At 35.0% G+C, this 24,599-nt stretch overlaps 1 protein-coding gene across 1 annotated transcript in view; it reads right to left on the bottom strand.

The window, feature by feature from the left end:
- Window positions 1–19,096, bottom strand: part of DLC1 (DLC1 Rho GTPase activating protein) — a 60,092-nt gene extending 40,996 nt beyond the window's left edge. The window contains exon 1 of the mRNA XM_053703934.1: window positions 18,738–19,096. Coding sequence (XP_053559909.1) covers window positions 18,738–18,774 — 37 coding nt within the window. The 5' untranslated portion in view covers window positions 18,775–19,096. The remainder of the gene's footprint in view (window positions 1–18,737) is intronic.
- Between the last annotated feature and the right edge of the window lie 5,503 nt (window positions 19,097–24,599).

Raw genomic sequence — 24,599 nt, 5'->3', positions numbered from 1 at the left:
AATCATGATATACACATTGATAAAGTCATCAGGAGGAAGAACAAGGTATTAACAGAGAAGTATTTACAGTAATCATGTTTGCTTCTGCTTAAGGTAAAAAACCCACATGTAGACTAGCACGTACAACTATAGCAGCACAGCTATTCAGAACTATCCTTTTTGTATCTTCTAATGCAACTCAAAAGAGTGGACTCTGGAATTTAATTTAAAGGGGCAGTATACACTCATTTTCATATAACTGCATGTAATAGACACTACTATAAAGAATAAGATGTACAAATACTGATATAAAAATCCAGTATAAAACTGTTTAAAAACTTACTTAGAAGCACTCAGTTTAGCTCTGTTGAAAAGTTAGCTGGAAAGACCACTTCAAGTGGCAAATAAGACACTTCCCCCCCCCCTTCTTTTGCATATGAAAAGACCCTTTACACAAACAGGAGCAAGCTGGAGAAGGTAGCTGACTGTATTCTCCTAAAACATTGGGGCTTGGTTAGGAGTCTGAAGTTAGGAGTCTGAAAATCAGAGCAATGTTATTTAAAAATAAGCAAAACTATACATTTAAAAAAAAACAAACAAAAAAAACTTTATGGGCTATATAAATAGAACATCTACAAAACATTTATGCAAAGAAAAAATGAGTGTATAATGTCCCTTTAAGCAATTTCCAGCAGTACATGAAAAGAATCCTTAGAAGAAGAAGAAAAAAGACCTACAGAATGATTTTATGGATTTTAGCCAATGCTTATAAGACCACAAGAGATAAAGATTAAAGCCTCTCCAGTTGCATCTGGAACAGGAAGTGGCTCACACATTTTCGCCAGCTTCTACTAAAAAGGAACAAGAGAACTTGTGGGGGGATAAAAAAGCTAATCTTCACTATGAAAAGATACTAGAAACTTGTAGAAGTACTTTCACATTGCAATTCATTAACACATTTCCATTATTTTTGCTTTTAATCTAAGGCTTAAAGGGACAGTCTACTCCAGAATTGTTATTGTTTAAAAAAAATAAAAGATAATCCCTTTATTGCCCATTCCACAGCCAACATGGTTAATATACTTTTTACCTCTGTGATTACCTTGTATCTAAGCCTCTGCAGACCGCCCCTTATTTCAGTTATTTTGACAGACATGCATTTTAGCTAATCAGAGCCCTCTCAAAAGTAACTTAATAGGCATGAGCACAATGTTATCTATATGTCACACATGAACTAACGTCCTATAGCTGTGAAAAGCTGTCAAATGCATTCAGGTGGCCTTCAAGGACTTAGAAATTAGCATATGAACATACCTAGGTTTAGCTTTCAACTAAAAACACCAAAACAACAAAGCAAAATTGCATGCCCTATCTGAATCATGAAAGTTTCATTTTGACTAGAATGTTCCTTTAAAACAAAAAGGGAGGAAAAGCTAGGTAACTTTTCCAACTAGTTCAATCTATATACAAAACAGAAAAAAATACTTTAATTGCTCCTAAAAAATCTCTTTGTGCTGCTCATCAATATTCGGACTGGCTCCAAAATATCCTTTAAGTTTATTGACCCCTGTTTTAAACAGTTTATTAAACCAGGGGTAACATTTATATGGAACATAGAAGCCAGCTAGAACAAAGGAGAGTCAACTACACCTTTTTAAGAGCCTCAGAAGAAAAATCATCTATACATATAAAATGAAATATTTAAAAAGTTAAAAGCCCTATATTAAAAAGGAAAAAAAATACTGTTGGGTTGTGCTATTTAAAAATGTGCATGTTCTTGTATGTAATCTGCTAGTTACAACAAAAAAGAAAGAACGAACGAAAAAAAAAAAAAGAAAGAAAAACAAAAGAAAAAGAACGAAAGAAAAAAGAATAGGAAGTTGCCCATAACAAACTGATAAATTCAGATCATTCAGGAATTGTTACATTTTGTAATGGCTTTAAGGTACAGTGTATGGAGACAGGAACTAGTTATTGTAATGCATTGTTGTAATAAGGTTGCAACTGGCACAGGAGGGGGAAGGAAACAGGAAATGTTTATTGGAAGCAGCTTTGTTTGCTGGCTTGGCTCACAAGCCGGGTTGCGCGTTTAAATGAAGTTTAGCACAGTGCTTTTGTGTATAAAACTATTAGGCCATGCTAATGCACTTCCTGGGACACTGGGACAACATCCTTCACCCAACCAAAAATGTCTATCAGTGAAAAGCACTGCATGGTCACAACTGGATGTCTGTACAGTTAAAAGGGGTAGAATTTGTGAAAAGAATACAGATGTTTGTTGTGATTTATGCACCTAGGGTGAAAATCAAAAGGAATATGTTGAATGGTCACTTATTTATGTTTTCTGCACTTATAGTCAATAAAATAAATAAATGCATCACTATAAAAAATGAAATTTAGATGCATGATGTACATACAATGTTTGCATGGAAATGTATGAACTTAAAGGGACATGAAACCCAAATTCAGATTCGGGATTCAGATCGATCATACAATTTATAAACAACATTCCAATTTGCTTATATTATCAAATGTGTTTTGTTCTTTTGGTATCCTTAGTTGAAGGAGCAGCAATGCACTACCTTGGAGCGAGCTGAGCTCATCAGGTAGCCGATGACAAAAGGCATATATGTGCAGTCGCCAATCAGCAGCTGGCTTCCAGAAGTGCTTTGCTGATCTAAGCCTACCAAGTTATTTTCAACAAAGGATAGCAAAAGAACGAAACAAATTATATAATATAAGTAATTTAGAAAGATGTTTAAATTGCATGCTCTGTCTAAAATATTCATACATATACACACACACACACATATATATATATATATATATATATATATATATATATATATATATATATATATATATATATATATATATATGTTTCTCATTTCTTTAAATGGATATAAAAAAAAATTACAAAAACAAAAATGCTCTAATCTTGTAAGTTTAATTTGGACAAAATTTAACCCTTTAGTTTAATAAATAAAAAGGAACTGTGCCATTTATTTATTTTCAGCTATCATTCATGTGTGGCTAACGTCCAGCCTTGGTTTGATTATTCAGTAATCAGAAAACAACACTGTAAAACTGTAATAAAGGATAGCTTGAAAAGCAAACAAGAGGTAATCAAAATTATATAAAAAAAAATAATATATTGATAACTTCTTTTTTTAAAAATTGTGTGTGTGTGAATATCTAATGCCTTTCTAATGTAACTTAAAGGACATAAAACTCACTTTTTTCAATTTTAAACACTTTTGCAATTTATTTCTATTATCAACTTTGATTCATTCTCTTGGTATCCTTCAATGAAGGAGCAGCAATGCACTACTGGGAGCTAGCTGAGCACATCGGTAAGCCAATGCCAAGAGGCATATGTGTGCAGCCACCAATTAGCAGCTAGCTCCTGAGCTTACCTACTTATGCTTTTCAACAAATGATACCAAGAGAAAAAAATCACATAATAAAAGTAAAATGGAAAGTTGCTTACAATTATGTACTCTATCTGAATCATGTCCCTTTATTGTATATTGGTTGAAAGGAAGTAAAGAACCAATTCAATTGTTTGAAAATGCTCACATTTTGTTACAGGTTTGTTACAGGTTAGCAATAGTGTAATTAGAATGTGTTTAACTCCTGCAGAGATTTAACTCCTGCAGAGATTAAATACAGTATTACAAGAACCACTAAATGCAATAGAATTGCACAATTAACAGGTGCATAATAAAAAGACAATGATTTAACACTTACTCTGAATTTCCAATAAGCAGTAGATTTCCTGACAAATTATTTTTTTCTTCAATATGTCAGCCCCTAGTATCATGTGACAGACATCAGCCAATCACAGATTAGTATACCTTGTGCTCTTGTGCACATGCTCAGTAGGATCTTGTTCCCCAGAAAGTGTATATATAAAAAGACTGTGCAAAATTTTAAAATGGAAGTAAATTGGAAAAAAAAGTCTTAAAACTACATGCTCTGATTTATTAAAGTTTATTTTGACTTGAGTGTTCCTTTAAAAAGGGACACGAAACTGAAAAAAAATGTTTCTTTCATGATTCAGACAGAGAATACAATTTTTTTTTTTTTTTAAAGTTTCCAATTTACTTCTATTATCAAATTTTCGTAGTACTTTATGGTGCAACCTATATACACACACATATATATATATATATATATATATATATATATATATATATCCAACAAAGAATAACAGGAAAACTAAGGACACTCTCCTGAATGCACCTTTCTGCTTTTCAACAAAGGATACCAAGAAAATGAAGAAAATAGGAAAGTTGTTTAAAATTGTATGCACTGAATTAGGAAAGAACATGTTTGGGGGTTTTGTCCCTTTAATGGCAGATCTGCAGCAGCAACGCACTAGTGGTCTAGAAATTGACAAAGACAGTGAGCAAATTATTAGCGGCATATTTGTACAATCACCAGTCATGTCCAGTTACAGAGAAGTGCACTGCTGCTCTGGAGCTGCCATTTACTATGTGTTTAGCAAGGGTCAAAAACAATGCCAGAGCATTTTCTTATTCCACTCTTGCTTACTTACAACAAATTTAAAGAGACAGTGGTGTACTGTAAAATAGTTTTCTCCGTAATGTATTTCCAATTCGTTGTTATACCAGCTGCAGAGTTTTAAATGTATGGGAAAATGTTCACTTAACTTTGCATATGAAATTGCTGTTTCTGCTAACTGAAACCACAACCCAAAACAGTGAGCTGTTCTTGTAGGGAGAGAATACCTTATTATATTATATATCTAATTATTTACACAAAGTCCCCTTATCTTCTTTATTACTGTTTACTCAAAGGCCAATACTTTGGGCCCGATGATCTAACGCTCTCTGGGCTGGCGAGATTATTAAAGAATACTCGCTAGTCCTGTTTCCCTGGTGGAATGATCTAAAGCCACTTTTTACCCTGTAAACAGGGTGTCTCGCTAAGGGGTGTATACTGCATTTTTGTATGAAAAGTGCACAATAAAATTTGTATTTCAAACACCATACAAAATTAATAATATAACCATTCACATAAAAATAAAAACAGGGAAAATTGTATTGTTAAGGTGCATCAAAAATCATAACAAAATTCTTCACCAAAAATGAAAAATTTGTTTGTCAATTACACAGGAATAAGTCATAATTTAAGTGCACTGGATGTGCAAAAATCATTTAGAAATTCCTAATTAAGTACAAAATACAAAGCATAATTGTTGGGGTTTTTTCATAAAATGGGCTGAACATGGGCGTATATGAAATTGTCTCTCAAATCCCAAAATAATTCTGTAAAGATTTTCGCACTACAGATCTCGTTTTTTTCCGCCAACTAAAAGGTGGCAAGCTTTTCTGAAAAACCCTCCAAATACTTATAACCCTAAAATAAAAACACATGCATACAGAAATATAGGCGATTGTAAGATGCTTTACGCAGAAAGCAGCGTAATGCAATTTATATTGGCGGCAGGATTTCATTTTTAATGTGCGCCCCCTGCTAACTTTTCTCTATGGAGCAAAGTGTTCCCATCCATCAAGCTCCATTACTTTCAATAGGAGCCATCTCGCTACTCACAGGGGCTGCCCCTTTTTTTTTTTAACGATCATTCCACAAGGACAGCCCTTAGAGAGAACAATGGGAAATTAACAATTTAGTATATCTGTGTCACAGACCCCTACTGGGAGCATTATTTTATCTAAACTTTCTTGTTTACATGTTGTTTCTGTAGCCAGAAATGTTTAGTATAGGTGGGGATTCTGTAGGCAAAATCAGCTATTTCAAATAAGAAAGTAAAGGTGAAGGAACAATTTGTAAACAATTGAATGCATCCCAGTAGGTAAAATGGATGATTGGGAAAATATTAGAGTACACTGTCCCTTTAAAGGGACACTGTACCCAAATTTTTTCTTTTGTGATTCAGATAGAGCATGAAACTTTAAGCAACTTTGTAATTTACTCCTATTATCAAATGTTCCTTATTCTCTTGGTATCTTTATTTGAAATGCAAGAATGTAAGTTTAGATGCCGGCCCATTTTTGGTGAACAACCTAGGTTATCCTTGCTGATTGGTGGATAAATTCATCCACCAATCAAAAACTGATTTCCAGAGTGCTGCATCAAGAAAAAAGCTTAGATGCCTTCTTTTTTATATAAAGATAGCAAGAGAACGAAGAAACATTGATATTAGGAGTAAATTAGAAAGTTGCTTAAAATTGCATGCTCTATCTGAATCACGAAAGAAAAATTTTGGGTTCAGTGTCCCTTTAAGCACTTGAATTTCCCTTTAAGAAGTCAGATATTTACAGTAAAGTATATACCTGCAAATGAAATTCAAGCTGGTGTGGTTAGAATTAAAACCACAAAACAGGAACAATCTGTCAAAGCAGATGGCCTTCCATCCCCAGCACTTCCAGACTAGGACAGCCTGGCTCCTTGCAACAGCAGGGGAAGTTCTGCTTATCAGCACTCCTGGCTCTGTCAGGGACGCTAACTGTGCCAGCTGCTGTGAAGATGAACAGAGCAAAGGCTGCTTTTTATCAGCAGATCTTACCAGGTGCTTCTGCTTCTCCCGCTGTATGTCCGTAACATATACCTAAGGTTCCAATTAAGCAGAATTCCTGTAAGCCTATGTGCCAGTGTATATTGCAGGGACATTTGTCAAAGTATTACATCTACCTATTTGCTTCTTGTTACCTTTGCACAGCATCTGAATCTGTAGGCGCTCTACAAATAAAGGCTAATAAAATAAATATAGTACATTGTAATTGAAAAACTAATTCTATAATAAAAGGCAAAATACTAAAGCCACTTTCTTGACAGCAGCAGCAATCATTTTACATTTTGTTGTATTCTAAAGACCAAATATCTATGTAATCATAGACACCTGAATAGTTTAGCGTTGGGGGAAGAGTTATCTTTCATACAAGACAAAATACATTTGCTATTTTAGAGTTTAATCCCTTTTCAAATTAAACATCGTGGCTCACATCACTTTATACTCAGAAGCCCTTAAAGGGACACTGAACCCAAAAATTTTCTTTCGGGAAATTTTAAGCAGCTTTCTAATTTACTCCTATTATCATTTTTTCTTTGTTCTCTTGCTATCTTTATTTTAAAAGCAGGAATGTAAATCTTAGCAGCCAGCCCATTTTAGGTCAGCACCATGGATAGCGCTTGCTTATTGGAGGTTGACATTTACCCACCAAGCAAGCATAACCCAGGTTCTCAACCAAAAATGGGCCAGCTCCTATGCATCACATTCCTGCTTTTTAAATAAAGATAGCAAGAGAACGAATAAAAATTGATAATAGGAGTAAATTAGAAAGTTGCTTAAAATTGCATGCTCTTTCTGAATCATGAAAGAAAAAAATTGGGTTTAGTGTCCCTTTAAGTTTAACTTCCCTTACCCATAATCCCCAGTCATTCAGCCAAAGGAAAAAGGAAAGAGAACAAACACAAGGGTATAGAGGTGCCTGAGGTTTACAAAAAAAAAAACTGCAGAATTAAGATTAAAAAGAGGGCGGGGTTGTGGACTCTCCATGCCCTGACAGAAAGACATTTTTCAGGTAAGCATAAATTTGTAGAATTTGGAAAAAGTATGTAGAGAGGACCATGTTGCTGCCTTGCAAATCTGCTCCACAGAAGCTTCATTTTTCAAAGTCCAGGAAGAGGAGACGGCCCTAGTGGAATGAGCCGTAATTCTCTCAGGAGGCTGCTGTCCAGTTGTCTCATATGCTAAAGGTATAACACTTCTTAACCAGAGGGAAAGGGTAGTAGAAGTGGCCTTCTGACCTTAAGCTTTCCAGAGAAAACAACAAACAGGGCAAAAGATTGCCGAAAACTTTAGTTGCTTGAAGGTAAAATTTAAGAGCTTGCACAACATCCAGGTTATGCAAAAGACGTTCCTTATGGGAAGGAGGATTAGGAAAAAAAGAAGGAACAACAATTTGCTGATTAATGTTTCGATCCGACACAACCCTCGGGAGAAAACCCAACTTAGTACAAAGGACCGCCTTATCTGCATGAAAAATAAGGTACGGGGAATCACACTGCAGAGTCGAAAGCTCAGAAACTCTGCAAGCGGAGAAAATAGCAAGAAGAAACAAAACCTTGGCTGATATGTAATTGTAAAGCAACACAACAGAAATGTCTAGTAATTACAAAGTGTTTACTGTCCCGTTATAATACATATGTGATCCTCTGAAACTATAATTGTAATATGTTCTGAATTTAGGTTCTGCTTGGTGGATATAGTTTGTATAATAGGTTATTACCAATTTACTATAATGCTAACATTATATGGTTTCTTAATACCATTTCCTCCCCCTGCTTTGTACTTGAGCATACTTATGATGAGATTAACGATTTCAATAAAAGAGCTTTTGTATGCTTTTCAAAGTCAGATCTGCAAAGCCAGCCACTGAAAAAGGAAGCTTCTCTCTAACAACAAAAACCCTAGAAGTAGAAGGCATGCAAACAGCTTCACAGAAACATGATGACAGTTGAAGACTTGCTGCATCTGCTTTACAGTGCTTTGTGCAAGGAGCTGACATTTTTGGAAGCTACAGAGGTATTTTAGTTGTCCCTGCAAGACTGTACGCGTAAAGTATACCAATACATTTATCAAATACAATGTGTGCTCTTAAAGTCACCATAAGCTAAATAGCCTTATCCCTAGATCCAAGGTTTGGTTTAAAACAAATAGAAGTTTGCTTGTATATTTACATCCATGTTGTACTACATGGCAACATTAATGTTATAGGGAATACCAGGTATAAACAGATTGTACTGCAACATGAAATCCATAAATGTTCTCTTACATGATTCAGGTGGAGCATGCAGTTTTAAACAACTTTCCAAATTACTTCTATTAGCTAATTGACTGTCCTCTTGGTATCCTTTGTTGAAAAGCATATCTAGGTAGGCTCAGGAGATGGGAGCTAGCTGCTGATTGGGGGATGCACATACATGCTTCTGGTCATTGGCTTACCAATATGTTCAGCTAGCTCCCAGCAGTGCATTGCCGCTCCTACAATAAAGGATACCATGATAATAAAACACAATATTATAACTCAACAGTAAAGTTGCTAAACACTGTATGCTCTATCAATCACAAAATAAATACTTGGGGTTTCATGCCCTTCAACAGCTGGTAGTAACAAGAACATTCTTTATATATAAAAAGGTACAGTGTACTGTAATTTCTTATCCCATTTAAAGGGACTAAACCCAATGTATTTATTTCATGATTCAGATAGAGCAGGCAATTTTAAACAACTTTCTAATTTACCCCATTATTTTTTTTTCTTCATTTTCTTGCCATCTTTATTTGAAAAAGCAGGAATCTAAGCTTAGGAGCCGGCCCATTTTTGGTTCAGCACCTGGGAAGCTGTTGCTGATTGGTGACTACATTTAGCGCTCATCAGGTCAGCACGCAAGCGAAAACAGTTTACTTACAACTCATAATACGAGTGCAACCCAAAGCACACAAAAAGCTTACTTCTAGAGCAGTTAACGCTCAAGCAGGAGTGTAAATTAGCGATCCACGTGTAATCTGGCCCAAAGTCAGTTCTAGAGTAGCAATGCACTACTACTGGGAGCGATCTAGAAACATCCGGTGAGCCAATGACAAGAGGCAAAATGTGTTTAGCCACCAATCACCCGCTAGCTCACAGTAGTGAAGGATATCTACATATTTTTCAACAAAGCAAATTTGAAAATACAAGTGAATTTACTAGTGTGTTAAATTAACATAACTATATCTGAATCCTGCACGTTTTAATCTTGACTTCCTTATGCCAGTTAGCTCCAGAACAGTTAGATGAACATGTCACCAGTAAACTCCCAGTAATGCATTGGTGCTCCTGCGCCTACCTAGGTTTGCTTTTTAGCAAATACCAAGAGAACAAAGTATATTTGATAATAGAAGAAAAAAGTCTCTTGAAATTGCATTGCATGTTGTACCTCATCCACGTAAGTTCAATTTCTATTTAAAATGTAACTCCTTTCCATGACAGCATACAGAGGTATGCTTAGGAGTGTGCATATGTATGCTTATTAATGTTAAAAACATTGTTTAAAAAATACATGCACATGCCTGAGCCTACCTCTGTATGCTCTCATGGTCACAACCTAAATTTCCACAAAATATATTGAGAAAGAGGTAAATTTATGAATAAATCTCTGTTTGAAAGTTTTTTGTGTTTTTTTCCCACAGTGAATCACAATTTTTTTTTATTTCGACTTCCATGTCTCCTTTAAATAAAATAAATAAATAAAGCCAAAAGTAAAATCCTAAGGACAGTAGCTCCCCAATGCTTAAGATTTACCAAGGAGACATTTATTATGTTTTACAGCTTGTAAAGCACAAGACATTTTAACTTTTCAGACAATGAGATTTAATACTAAACGGTGCCTTTACATTTTCCACAAAAGGGCAGCCATGATAAAGTGACAGTCTGTCAAAGTAATTTAACAAGCCTGGTAAAAAGCAGGAAGTCATTCATTTGTAAAACTGATATAAACAATTTCTACAAATGACACAGAAAGTAAATAAACAAATAAGGAAAAATCTGTCATCTGCTTGACCTAGTCCAGCTCCTTGGCTGTCAATAGACCAAACCACAAAACTGCGCGAGACTGAGAGGAGCCAGGTGTCTTGCTGCATATACGCACTTCCTGTTGTATAGCGCATTCCTGTCACAGACCCAACAACTAACCTATGGGAATTCAAATATATATTAATGGGTTTACATACACAGATATATACAGGGCTGGGTATTTCCACTCATCCACTGGTCCTAGACTTGTAAAAGAAAATTACAGGAGCAAAATTAAAAAATATAGTCCAATATTTAACAAATGTATAAGTCCATGAATGATGGATGCCCTCACAGGGTCTTGATGCAAAAAGGAAATTTATTCCATACATAACATTTCGGGGTTAACCCGGTCTTCAGACATTATAAATAGTGTATTTTGTTTACACACTTATACTTACATACTTTAATATATTCACAAATTTAAAAAATGTGTTTTCTTTTGTGTGGAACTTACAAAATCAAGAGAAGTATTTTTATTCCCTCTCAAAAATAACATGAACCAGGCAGATTGCTCAAATAGTCTACTTAAAATCTTCCATGTTCTCCAGTGAAACACGATAAACAAAAAATGAAAGACAATACTGGAAACCACAAACACACAGCTATTTACACTTCAACCTTTTTCCTGTCATCGAAAGTTGAATCATGAGGAAATAGGTTTAATAACAGAGTGGATAAAAATCAGTGGGGGGGGGGGGGGGGGGGGTAATCAGATTTTAAGCAACTTTCTAATTTACTCCTATTATCAATATTTCTTCATTCTCTTTGTATGTTTCTTTGAAAAAGCAAGAATGTAAGCTCAGAAGCCGGCCCATTTTTGGTTCAGCACCTGGATAGCGCTTGCCGATACCTGGATAGCGCTTGCTGATTGGTGGCTACATTTAGACACCAATTAGCAAGCGCTATCCAGGTGCTGAACCAAAAATGTTCCGGCTCATAAGCTTACATCCTGAGTTTTTCAAATAAAGATACCAAGAGAACGAAGAAAAATGATAATAGGAATAAATTAGAAAGTTGCATAAAACTGCATATTCTATCTGAATCATGAAAGTTTAATTTTGACTAGACTATTCCTTTAAAGGGACATAATCATGAAAGATAACTTATGGGTTTCAGATTTACTTCTATTATCAGATTTACTTAATTTTCTTGGAATCCTTTGTTAAAGCAGAGCAACGTTCTACTGTGCCTAGCTGAATACATTGGGTGAGACAGTGACAAGCAGCTAGCTCACAGTAGTGCATTGCTTCTGAGCCTACCTATGCAGACTTTTCAACAATCGATAACAAGAGAGCAAAGCAAATTAGACAAGAAGTCAATTGGAAAATTGTTAAAAATGTCATATTCTGTCTGAATCATGAAAGTTTAATTTTGACTTTACTGTCCCTTTAATGCCATTGCTCCCCTGCAAATCTATGTACACAGAAACAACCCATACTAAGTTTCAAGAAGCTCACTGAATAGAAGATTGTTTAAAGACGAATAGATCCGCACAAGGACCTTAGTGTGAGTAGGGAGGGGCAAACATTAAACATAACTTTATTGTTTTAGTTAAATAAAACTATTCCAATTATTAATGCAATCATTACTTTCCTCCTTCCAATAAGGTACATGTGAAAAGTTGAACAAATATAAATGATTTACCAATTAAGCTGGAGATAGTTTACCTACAAATAATTGCATTCATTCCAATGATCTATCTATGCATAAATAATGATATATAACCAAATCAGTATAATCTGAAAACGTATTCTAAAAATTAAAATCATGATTTAAATCAAATCCACTCTGTATAATAATGGGCAGTTATCATTATTTTAGTGAAATAAAGGGTTTTAAGATATAAACTAAATAGAATAAATCAGCATTATGGACACTTGTGTGAATAGACAAGTATTTTGAGTATTGCATAATTCTACTTGTATATTTCTTGGTAACATTTTTCCAGTATCTGAAATCATGTGTGGTTTTAGAGTAATAATATTCTAAGATGTAAACTTTATGATGCTCAGAGCTTTCAGATAAACATCTGCAGTCCTTCAAGGGTCTACCTTGAAAAACAAGGGTTGTTTTTTCACTTCGAAAGTCCTTCAAGGGTCTACCAGGGGGGAAGTGAATAAAAAAAAAACTGCTTATTGTGAATGACTGAATTGGTCTTTGTTCCCAGTGGCTATATCAAAATGATACTACATTTTATAAACAAGATGTCTAGAGCCTGGTTTCTCAACAGCCGGGCCGTGATAGCCCTGCTGGTGGGCCCTGACCTGTCATGCCCCCACTGCACACTCTTACCCCACTGCACACAAGGGGCAGACTGAGACCAATCAAGGCCCCAGGAAAACTGTCTCACACTGACCCAAATGTATTCAAATTTATGCAAATGAACATGGTAGCCTCCCTGCCCTAACCCCAAAAGGCCCATCAACCTCCAGAACCAGGACCCCCAACATTAAGGGCCAAAGAAAGGGCCCCCAACCTCCAGGGCCAGACCTCACACTCCATGTCCCTCACAGCGACAGACCCTCGGCAGGACCCCCACACTCCAGGGCCCCCACTAAACCCACATTGAACTGCTTAGTTACTGATAGGGCAAATCCCTGCTACTTACTATATATATATATATATATATATATATAAATAAAACTACCGGGCCCTGGACATGTCCAGCTAAAATTTACCGGGCCTTGAGGTTACTTTGGTTGAGAACCACTGGTCTAGAGCACACGCCTGCCTGGCACTGTATAGTAAGTTAACTCTTTGACAATATGTATTAGAGGACTTTGTCTATTTTTTTTTGCAATGCTTAGAAAGCATGACGCCATGTGGCAAACTTTAGGGTTTTCTTTAAGACTCTACTTATTTCATGATTCCGATAGAACAGCAATTTTAAGCAACTTTCTAATTTACTCCCATTATCAATTTTTCTTTGTGCTCTTGGTATCGTTATTTAAAAGGCAGGTATTTAAAGCTTATTTTTAGCCCATTTTAGGTTCAGCACCCTGGATAGCGCTTCATTATTGGTGGCTACATTTAGCAAACCAATAAGCAAGCATAACCCAGGTTCTCAACTAAAAATAGGCCGTCTCTTAAAGGGACAGTATACTCCAATTTTCATATAACTGCATATAATAGACACTACTATAAAGAATAATATGCACAGATACTGATATAAACATCCAGTATAAAACCGTTTAAAAACGTACTTAGAAGCTTCCAATTTAGCTCTGTTTAAAAGTATACTGGAACACCCACTGCAAGTGGGAAATATCAGACCCCCCCCCCCTTCCTTTGCATATGAAAAGACCCTTTACGCAAACAGAAGTAAGCTGGAGTAGGTATACGTCAGTATTTTCCCAAAATTTGGGGGCTTGGTTAGGAGTCTGAAAATCAGAGCAATGTTATTTAAAAATGAGCAAAACTATACATTTAAAAAAAAAAATGTATGGGCTATATAAAATGGATCATCTACAAAACATTTGTGCAAAGAAAAATCTAGTGTATGGTGTCCCTTTAAGCTTTACATTCCTGCTTTTTAATTAAAGGTAGCAAGAGAACGAAGAAAAAAAGTGATAATAGGAGTAAATTAGAAAGTTGCTTAAAATTGCATGCTCTATCTGAATCATTAAAGACAAAATGTATATTTAGTTTCCCTTTAAATGTTCAATTTTTATTGCACAAATTATCATTAAATACATTATGTTAAATGATGCAATCAATGTGTGCTTTGGATAGCTGAAAATGATATAGCATTAGAAAATATTACACTACCCCAACCCCGCTACTTCATAATGCCACCTGGCTGGCAAAATTTTCTGTGGAGAACACAGATAGATAAATAAAAAAAATCTTAGAGAAAATATTGTTTTTATAAAAGCCTTTATTTTGGAACTGTACCTGAGCTACTCATGCCTTGTGTCTACATATGGCGTCAGCTGAACTTACACAACTTTTTATCTTACCCTTATGAAAAAGAATTTCAATCGCAAATCTACATTGTCCTATACACATCATAAAGCTCACAAAAAAACGCTTCCGCCAAACACAGTCCCACTTTCAGTACAGATAACAATTGCATCAATATAATAGAATTAAACGTTTTCCTAAAATTTAAATATTGTTGACTTTAAAAAGGGACAAACACTTTGAGATGGTAATATAAATTAATAAATAGTATATGTAAAAAAAAATCCTCTCTGCAATATACTTTCATTATTTATTTTGTCCCCTTTTCCTGTAATTCAATTCTGAAATTGTGAGCTTTTCAGTTCCTGTTAGAAATGGAAGTGCAGAACACTGTTCTATTCCACACAACCATTGGCTGCACACTCTAGTGACCTATTTATAACTGTCCCTAATTGGTCACAGCAGAGAAGGTAACCTAAGTTACAACATGGCAGCTCCCATTGTGTTATAGACACTAAAACTTTAGTTATTTTGTAAATAACTAAACAGCTAATGAAACTTTAAAAAATATACCTACATGTTATTCTCAGAATAATCATTCAACCTAGCATTTATTTAGTGTTTAATGTCCCTTTAATGTTTAGTTGTTTTAATGGAATTTCCTTAGAAATGGATTTAATTAATATTTGCATCAATAAAATATAGAATACATAGTAAATGACATTTTTGGACACTAAAAATATATTTTTTTTAAAAGTGAAATCGCCCAAACGTGGATCAGATTTATCTGTAAACTTTGCTTATGTTCTACATCTTAAAGGAAAGGGAAATATCTGAAGTTATTTTTATGTTTAGAAATCCTTTGTCATATACATTGAATGTCAGGGTGGAACTAGTATTGTTTGGAGCCTCTAGGAGCCCAAATCCAATGCTTCATTTCCGTCTTCCTGTTACTGGAGAGGATAGAAGCATAAGAATGCTTGTTTACCTATATCTACCATCCTGTCCAAACAGATATCCTCATTCCACAGTAAAAATAGAAAGAAAAAAAAAAAAAAGTTAAAAAGCACAAGCCATGCCATACTCATTCCAATGAGCGCAGCCAGAATAAAATCTATGTCAGCCATTGAACAGGGAGGGTAACATATCTGAAATATTGTGGTTGCTCAAAAGCAAGTTATATGGTCGGCATATGAATTAACTTACTATAAGAATGTTCTCGAGAAATAACTGAAGGGCATCTGCTTATCATTTTCTAGGCTTTTTCTTGTGTTAGACCTGTCATTGATTTCTTTGGAGACGACTGTCAGGTGACATTAAAGACGCAGCTACCATCTGCTACTATGTGAAAGACGGAATAGCAGAACAAAGTTGGTGAATCACCTAACACCAATTAGTTACACTCTGGACCAGTAATATATCCTGTGGGCCAGATGGACTGCAAATTATATAACCTTTCCTTAGCTGCTGACAGATTTATACTCTAAATTATTCTGCAATCTGTTACGCTATTTTTTTTTTCCACTTGGATCCACATGAGAATGGGGAAATGATCTGGCATTTTAAATCAAAATTATGCTTTTAAATAAAAATGTATTTAGAACGCAGATTACAGTAACTTTAAAATATATAAAACTGCTCAGAGCAGGGAGCACCAATGAAAAAAGGTCTTGAAAATGTGTGTTCTATTTTTGGTTGTAAAAGAAGAGTAAACACTTCTAAGATTAGATAATCTAGGGCCTTCAGATGATTTATTGCCTTTAAAGATCAAGGTCTTCACTACATGGTCAGACCTTGTTGCTGTATTTAAAGGGACAGTCAACACCAGAATTGTTGTTGTTTAAAAAGATAGATAATCCCTTAATTACCCATTCCCCAGTTTTGCCAAACCAACACTGTTCTATTAATACACTTTTTACTTCTGTGACTAACTTGTATCTAAGCATCTTCTGACCGCCCCTAATCACATGACATTTAGTTATTATCTATTGACTTGCATTTTAGCCAATTAGTGCAGTGTCTGCCACTAGCCACAAGCGTGATCACAATGCTATCTATATGGCCTACATGAGCTAGCTCTCCCCTGCTGTGAAAAGTAAATAAAATAGAGTCAGTCTTCAAGGGCTTAGAAATTATATGCACCTTCCTAGGTTAGCTTTCAACTAGAATACCAAGAGAACAAAGCAAAATTGTTGATAAAAGTAAATTGGAAAGTTGTTTAAAATTACATGCCATATTTGAAAAGTTAAAGTTTTTTTTGGACTTGACTGTCCCTTTAATTAGGAAAATGCCAATAATGCTAAACTACACTAAAGCAATAACAAATAAGAATTGCACCAAATCCTATACATCAACAAAATAAACCAGGTATAAATCTAAATTTTAAATGATAAATAAAATAAGGTTTACTAAGTAGCACTTGCAAATTACATATTTTTTAAACTGACATTTGTATATTTCAAACTCACTTTTCAATCTATTTTTGTTTTAAAGTATAACAGAATAATATTGGATGTTTGTAAAAGTGAATGTGCGAGAACAGGCAAGTTGGTTGGACATCCATTTCTTTTAAATATTTTAACACCAGCAGACCCATATGCTTTAGTTGGGAAAAGGGGAATGCAAACTGGCAAGTCTGACAGCACAAGGAAAAATGTGTTTTCAGTTTGTGCAAGATATATATGGGATTTTACTGCCAGCAGGAGGTGTTGCTTTTAGGGAGGGATCAAAGACCCAGATTATGACATCATGGGCACCAAACACAGGAGGGAGTCATTTGCTTTTTAAAAGCCATACAACTAATTACTGACAACTTCAAAAGAAGTTGCTGAAGAATAACTTATTTGGGGTCTTAGCTTGAAGTCACAGACTTATGATTTTGCTTCAGTTAAGCCACATACTCTAAATTGTATTATAATTTATATGTAAAACACCATCATATCTCACTGGAATATAATCAATAAATTAATGACAGGAATATAAAAATATAGTGTCCTGTTCCAAGAATGATATCAATAAAGTTAAAAAATAATGTTACTTAAAAAAAATAAATGTCAAATTTTTTTTCATCAAAACAGTAGCAAAAGATACTACAGATGATGAAGAGAATCAGTAAAATGAAAGAAACAGATTTCCTGCTGGTTAATTAAAATTGTACATGTTTGCATAACAAAACACAACACTTAAAATGTTTCAAGAACACATCTGATAGTCTGCTGTTTATCCAGAAAATGTAATACATAAAAATAAAATAAGGATCAATCCTGTTATGCAATAAGCATTCATCATTGTCCTGAATGAACACAGCACCATAATTTGCTAAGTCAAAAAACAATTCAGGTATTCTGAATGTTTATATTAATCCTGTTCAAAATATATTTCATACAGTTTGTAAAAATTATGACTATGCCTTATGTGTAAGAAAATGTTTTTAAAGGATTTTTCAGTACAACTTATTGGACACTGGTGCTTCATTGTGTATGTAGGGGTCCCACATAGAAATTATAACACAAAAACTTAGCGTGGAATGACAAGAAGGAATGAAGCAGGTCTAGCTGCACAGTCTCTCTCTGAAGTTTTTGGGGTGTTAGGGAATGGCTGATTCTATGGCCATTCCAGAATACTAGTATAGGATCCAGGGCAACCCTTTTGGGTTCTTCTGTTTTCCGTAACATGTTTTAAAGACCTAAAAGGTTCGGTGGCTTATACGCTACATTGAGGCACAATACACTGCGTTTGCAATAAATGATCAACAGAAATGGGCTGAAGAGTGTTTAGAATCTCTTCATCGTGGAAGAAACCAAAAGCTTTTGTACACGGGAAAAACGAATATCAATCTCAGACCCCCCTATGTACAGCTGCCCAGGGAACACAGCACCCCACTGCTGACAGTCAGCCTCCTTCCTCAGCAGGAGCAAACACACGACTCAGCCTCTTACTTAGATCACACAAAATAATTAAAAAGCGGCGGAAGGGCATTTTACCCCTTTATAATCAAAACCTCAAGCAGCTGAGCTGCGGCATACCTGGGACAGAAAGTTTCCAGCAGTGTTCTTAATGAAGTGCTGCCCTTCCCCAGCCCAGGGACCACACTCAACATATTAATTCCCACGCTCGAAAATCCAACCCAGCACCAATGTTCGAGAGGAGGGGGAGGTCAAGGATGCAGAGGGTTAATATACAAAAAATTAATGATTTATTATTTTTTTTACAGGTATGTGTTAGTGTTAAATAAATGCAAAAGCTTACGTGTTAGGATCATTATGTCCAGCTTTTCTTTACACATAGGTGGATCCAGATCGGGACCAAATGCAAGTTAAAACACTAGTATACTCCTTTGGTGATTTCGCTAGGGGATGTTAAGAATCTTAGCACAGATGTACTGGTCATTGCAGATTGCAGCAAAAGCTCAAGAGTATTCCAACCCAATTTAGAAACGAATATCAAAATCCAGCTGTTAGCATGTAAGTAATATCCAAACAAACTGTTCCCAGCAGACGTGTGCCATGGTTGCTCCGCTATTTAATGTTACTATGCAATGAGTGACTTTCTGACTCTACGCTGCAGCCTGTTGCACATTGAGATTTTCGCCTCTCACTGGCTTTCAGTGATCACCAGCCTAGGTACTGTCTGGTAGGAAAATTCTCTGCCTGTCCCACCAGGGCGGGACACAAAAACGCCCATCCTTTGGGACTCATTGACGTTACTTGATTTACGCACAGCGCCACCTACAGGTACGCATAATAGTGCTTCCCTCTCTTATGTTACCTATAGGTCCTGGACATTGGTAACCCTCTTGTACATGGATTTTGGTACTGAAGCCCCTGAGCATCATTCATTTGAAAAAAGAAAATAATAGAGATTCTGTCAGTTTTAACTTCTTGTTTACCAGATACGTCTTCAGGCGTTGATAGCCAGGTATTCAATCTAGATACAACTCTATAGTGCTGTTATATTGTATGCCACATTTGATAGTTAAAATTTTCAGTTCACAACTTTTTTAAAACTTTTTTGTTTGTTTTTTAAATACATTTTGACACTAGTTAAATCAGATTTAAATGACCATTAAATACAGTAGCATTGCACAATCAACAAATAAATAATAAAAAAGACATTGAAAAAGCACTTAGTCTGAATTAAAAATAAGAAGTAGATTTTTTTCTGGAAAATTTGAAAGTTATTTCCATTTTCCTTCCCAACTTGTCATGTGACAGCCATCAGCCAATCACAAACTGCATATATAAATATTATATACTGTGAATTCTTTCACATGCTCAGTAGGAGTAAGTATGCATTACAAAAAAGAGATTGTGCACATTTTCATAATGGAAGTGAATCGGAAAGTTGTTTAAAATTGCACGCTCTATCAAAACCAATCCCTCAAACACTTCAGATAAAAATACTTTTTTTTAAAAAAAAATTAAAAAGCACCTACTGGATAATAATTCTTACTGTATGTAAAATTTCACAATGTTGATTGCTGCCCCTGCATAAATGGTGTACTTTTTATAATCTATAAAAATACGGACACATTTTCCAGGATTTCGTATTATCATCACCTTTTAGTGTAACGTTTCAGGGTTTTACCCCCTTTGTCAGACAACTAAAAAACCCAGAAACGAGTGACAATAATAAGAAATCCTGGAGAGTACATCTGTATATATTTATTGATTGTCTGACCTGTTGGAAGCACCCTGGGTTGATGTCAAATACGAATTATGAGTGCTGACCTGCTGGAGAATATATATATATATATATATATATATAGTTTTATAAATAAATATATATATATATATATATATATATACAGTATTTTATTTTTTTGTGGAGAGGGTAGTAGCACTCCTGCTTCCTTTAGGGTTTAAACAGCCTTCCTTGCCCTGGGTGCACTTCAAGCAAGTGTATAGTGAGTGGAAAAGAAGTCACTCACAGGGTCTTGCTCAGAATAAATAAGTAATTATTTATTTAACTTTTCGGGAATGACCCCGTTTTAAAAAATAAGCATCACATTTAAATATAAAACTCACCCCCTTATAACCCTGCACGGCAAACATTTTTTCAGCGCTCACTCTGCCACCCCGAAGTTACCCAACGTCACATACTACGATTTGATGTAGCCGTTATGCTATTAACTATTGAATTTAAATTAGAGTTATTGGGCTAGGAACTATATGACATAGACTGTGTATTATGTATTTTTCATCATGCCCGCTTTGACTTATGTGACTGTCTTGCATGCCACTCTTGCATGCTGTGACTTGCAGCACCACGCAACTCCTTGATTGACCATCTTTGGCATTTAAACAGAATAGTTCATACTATAGCTCCTGTCAGCATGTTTTGTCTTTGTTTTTATCTTGTACACACAGCGTTCGCTTCTGAGCGTCCGGTTACCATGACGACCCGCATGACCTAAGTGTCAGGTAACTTTCGGGAGGCGGAGTGAGCGCCGAAAAAATATTTGCCGTGCAGGGTTATAAGGGGGTGAGTTTTATATTTAAATGTAATGCTTATTCCCGAAACGTTAAATAAATAATTACTTATTTATTCTGAGCAAGACCCTGTGAGTGACTTCTTTTCCACCGACTATATATATATATATATATATATATATTTATTTATATATATATATCTATATTTATATTTATTTATTGAATTCTCTGTAATCCAGTGCACCCCAGGGTAAACTCCTAAGCTCGCTTTTTCTCAAAGGCTAAAAAAACAAAAAAAAACAAACATAAATAAATAAAACCAAATAGTGAATTGTCAAAAAATATTTGTTTGAAATGCGAATTTCCAGTTTAAGAGCCTATATATAAGTATGCTGTGTTTGCTGTGGAGACCTTTCACATTTGGATTTGGTTTGAATGAGTCATGTATCTTGATATCAGGGAAGATACAGTTTTATGGATGGATGGTGTTCTACCGCATAGGCCCATTTCATTACTCTTCATTCAGTTTTTGTCTTTTTCCTCTGGAATTAATATCACCCTTTCATTAGCACAATCCCAGTATGATGTATGCACTAAACAATGTCACTTAGTGTCAGAAGTGATATTTCTATGAGTAAGGTGACAAAAGTAAACCCAATTATTGCTGGATGTCTCTTACACCTTTAATCTAAGCTTGGACCATGTTGGATCCTAAATGGTGCAGTCAAAGGGACGATTAACACTTTAAGATTGTTATATCATATGTTTAAATTATGAGTGGTAAAAAACAATTTTTTCAGTATAGTTTCATTTTGTATTTTGTCCTCTTCTCCGGTTATTTAAAGTGATGGTAGATCCTAGCGTTTGTGAAACGCTAGGATTTACCATTGGAACAAATAAAGGGGACTTTCTGTCATGAAGTATAAAGTACTTCTTGCTGACAATTCCTTTATTTGTTTGAAGCATTCGCCGCACTGAGCTGCTCAGGCAGTCCACGACAGAACACTATTTAGCTGAGAGGTGACGTTTCCACCTCTTAGCCAATAGCCTAGGATTTACCATCTTTTTAACACTGAAAATTGTGAGCTTTCTATTTCCAGAAATAAAAAATATCAATCCGAAGATTGATGGATTGTACACCTATATAGCACTCATTCCCTAATTGATAGTGGCAAAAATTGGACAAGATGTGGGTGTCCTGGGAGGAGGGAGTGCGTAGGGATTTATTAAAATATAACCTTTATTTGGTAATTTAAAATAAAAGACAAACACAATCTACATACATTTTAAATTACCAAATAAAGGTTATATTTTAATAAATCCCTACGCACTCCCTCCTCCCAGGACACCCACATCTTGTCCAATTTTTGCCACTATCAATTAGGGAATGAGTGCTATATAGGTGTACAATCCATCAATCTTCGGATTGATATTTTTTGTTTCATACAACAAGTACACAGCACCTCAGCCATTTTGCAATATAGTAAATCTGCACTATAGATAGATTTATATATACATATCATATTAATAGATCCAGAGATTAATAGGCTACCCTAATTTGTACATTTTTGCAGTGCCATTAGTACTTTGCTTTTCTTTGTTATTTCCAGAAATAACTGATGCTGATTCCAGACTTAAAGGGACAGTTCACCCAAAAACTTTCTCCCCTTTAAATTATTCCCAATGATCCTTTTAACCTGCTAGAGTGTATTAAATTTGTTGCAAGTAGCTCCTTTACTCATATTTCAGCATTTGAAATAGCTGATTTAGCTTGTGGTTTCCCAACCTATACTGAAAGTTTTGATACTGGCGTATACGTTATTGACGAGCCTAAATAAACACAGCCAGCAGAAGAGATTACACTCTCAGTGGGGGGCATGATAGTGAAGTAATAAAATGATAATTTTCCATTGTTCTCTCTAAGTATTGAGCTTTGGTTTTCTAGACAAATATAAGATAAGGAAGCAAGTCTGTGCACATAAAAGTGATAGCATAATGAGATCTGATATTACCTGAAGCTCAACCCATTGTAATAGGCTGTGGTTTCAAAGCACAAAATCAGCTACTTCAGATACACAAATAAACCCGAAAATGCAATTTCTCAAATATTTTATACTCTGCAGTTGGTATAACAAGTCATTTAAAATAAATATATGGAATTTTTTTTTTACAGTGTACTGTCCCTTTAACATTGCTTCATTATATATTTGCACACTCTTATCACTTTTATTTTTGCTTTATTGACCTCAGCAAAAGAGATAAGATACACTTTATGAGGACTACATTTTAACACTTCTTCAATAAGAATTAACAATGTACCTGTATTAACAACTAATATAATTTTAACAATGCATCTGCATATTATTCTCAGGCTACCCTAGTCAAAAAGGATGATCTTTCTGGAGTCATTCTGAAGTAATCAATGACTCCAGACTAGTCATCAGAAGGCATCCTGAAGTATGCCCACAGGCTGAAGTATTTAAATGAGAGACTTGAGTCATTCACTGGCTGTTCATGCTTGTGAAGTAATCAGCAAGGTAATCTGCTTATTATTCTGTAGTTATCACCCATAATATTTTACCTTAGCTGATGACTTTACAAGTCTGATGATGTCTGATGATGTGCAAATGACTTCAGGATGGTCAGTAATCCTGTTTGTCTTGGGTAGTCTTAGGTTTGACTACATCTTTCTATTTAGCCTATATTTAATGTGTAATGCTGATGTCCCTTTAAACAGTATGTTTTTACCTTTCCCCCAGTTACTTACTTTTACTTAGCCTCTTTGTTTTGTTTGTTTATTTGATCTTTGTTTTTTGCTGTTGCAGGCTTGTTTAATTTTGCATAGTGAAATAGAACAGAGAATACATGGGTTTTAAAGGTTGCAATGTCTCCATCTGTATAATAATTACTATATATCACCAAATGCCATAGCACTGGGTATACAAATCATGTTAAAAATAGAAATACAAATACATTAAAAAAGGACAAAGACAAAATAAAACAGGAGGAAGCTGATCCTGCACAAAAAACTTACAATCTGCAAGACACATCATTTTAACAGTTAATGTGGTGATATTCTTAGAATTATTGTATTTTATCTATAATTGTTACATTTATTGTTCTTTTTTCAATTAGATTTCCACAGTTCTTCTAAAAAGCAGCAACTCCTCAGTCTTAATTTTTTGGCTAATTGCTCTCAAAATCCCATTTAACTAGTATAATGATACATCCGCACTATTTGTGTAGATTAGATGTTTTAGTGTATAGTGAAGATTATTTGCTAAATTCCTGTATTTCCCAAAATATCTTGCTGTCCCTTAAAAAGTTATGAACTTATGGCAGAGGCAAAACGATGAGTAGCGAAAGGCGGGTGGTTTCCACTCGGCCTCAACTCCCAACCTCATATTGATCTGGATATAGTTACATGTAACCTTTATAAAGACCTTTGTGTTTACCGGAAACAAATGGTATCACGTTATATAGTTATAAATCCACTTTACATATGAAATCTAAGAGCATTGATATTTTCTTTGTAATGGTAGCCTGTTTCCTTCCTATCACGTTATTACAACTGCACAAAAAAAGTTTGCATCTCTATGAACTTAAAAGGACAATAAAAAGACAACAAGGCATTTCTGTTGTGTGGTTGTAGAATAACATATCAGCCAAGTCTAAACAT

The sequence above is a fragment of the Bombina bombina genome, chromosome 2 (assembly GCF_027579735.1).
Source record: "Bombina bombina isolate aBomBom1 chromosome 2, aBomBom1.pri, whole genome shotgun sequence".
In the NCBI taxonomy this organism is placed as follows: Eukaryota; Metazoa; Chordata; class Amphibia; order Anura; family Bombinatoridae; genus Bombina; species Bombina bombina.
The sequence above is the reverse complement of the archived record's forward strand: the minus strand, read 5'-3'. Positions and strand labels throughout refer to the sequence as shown.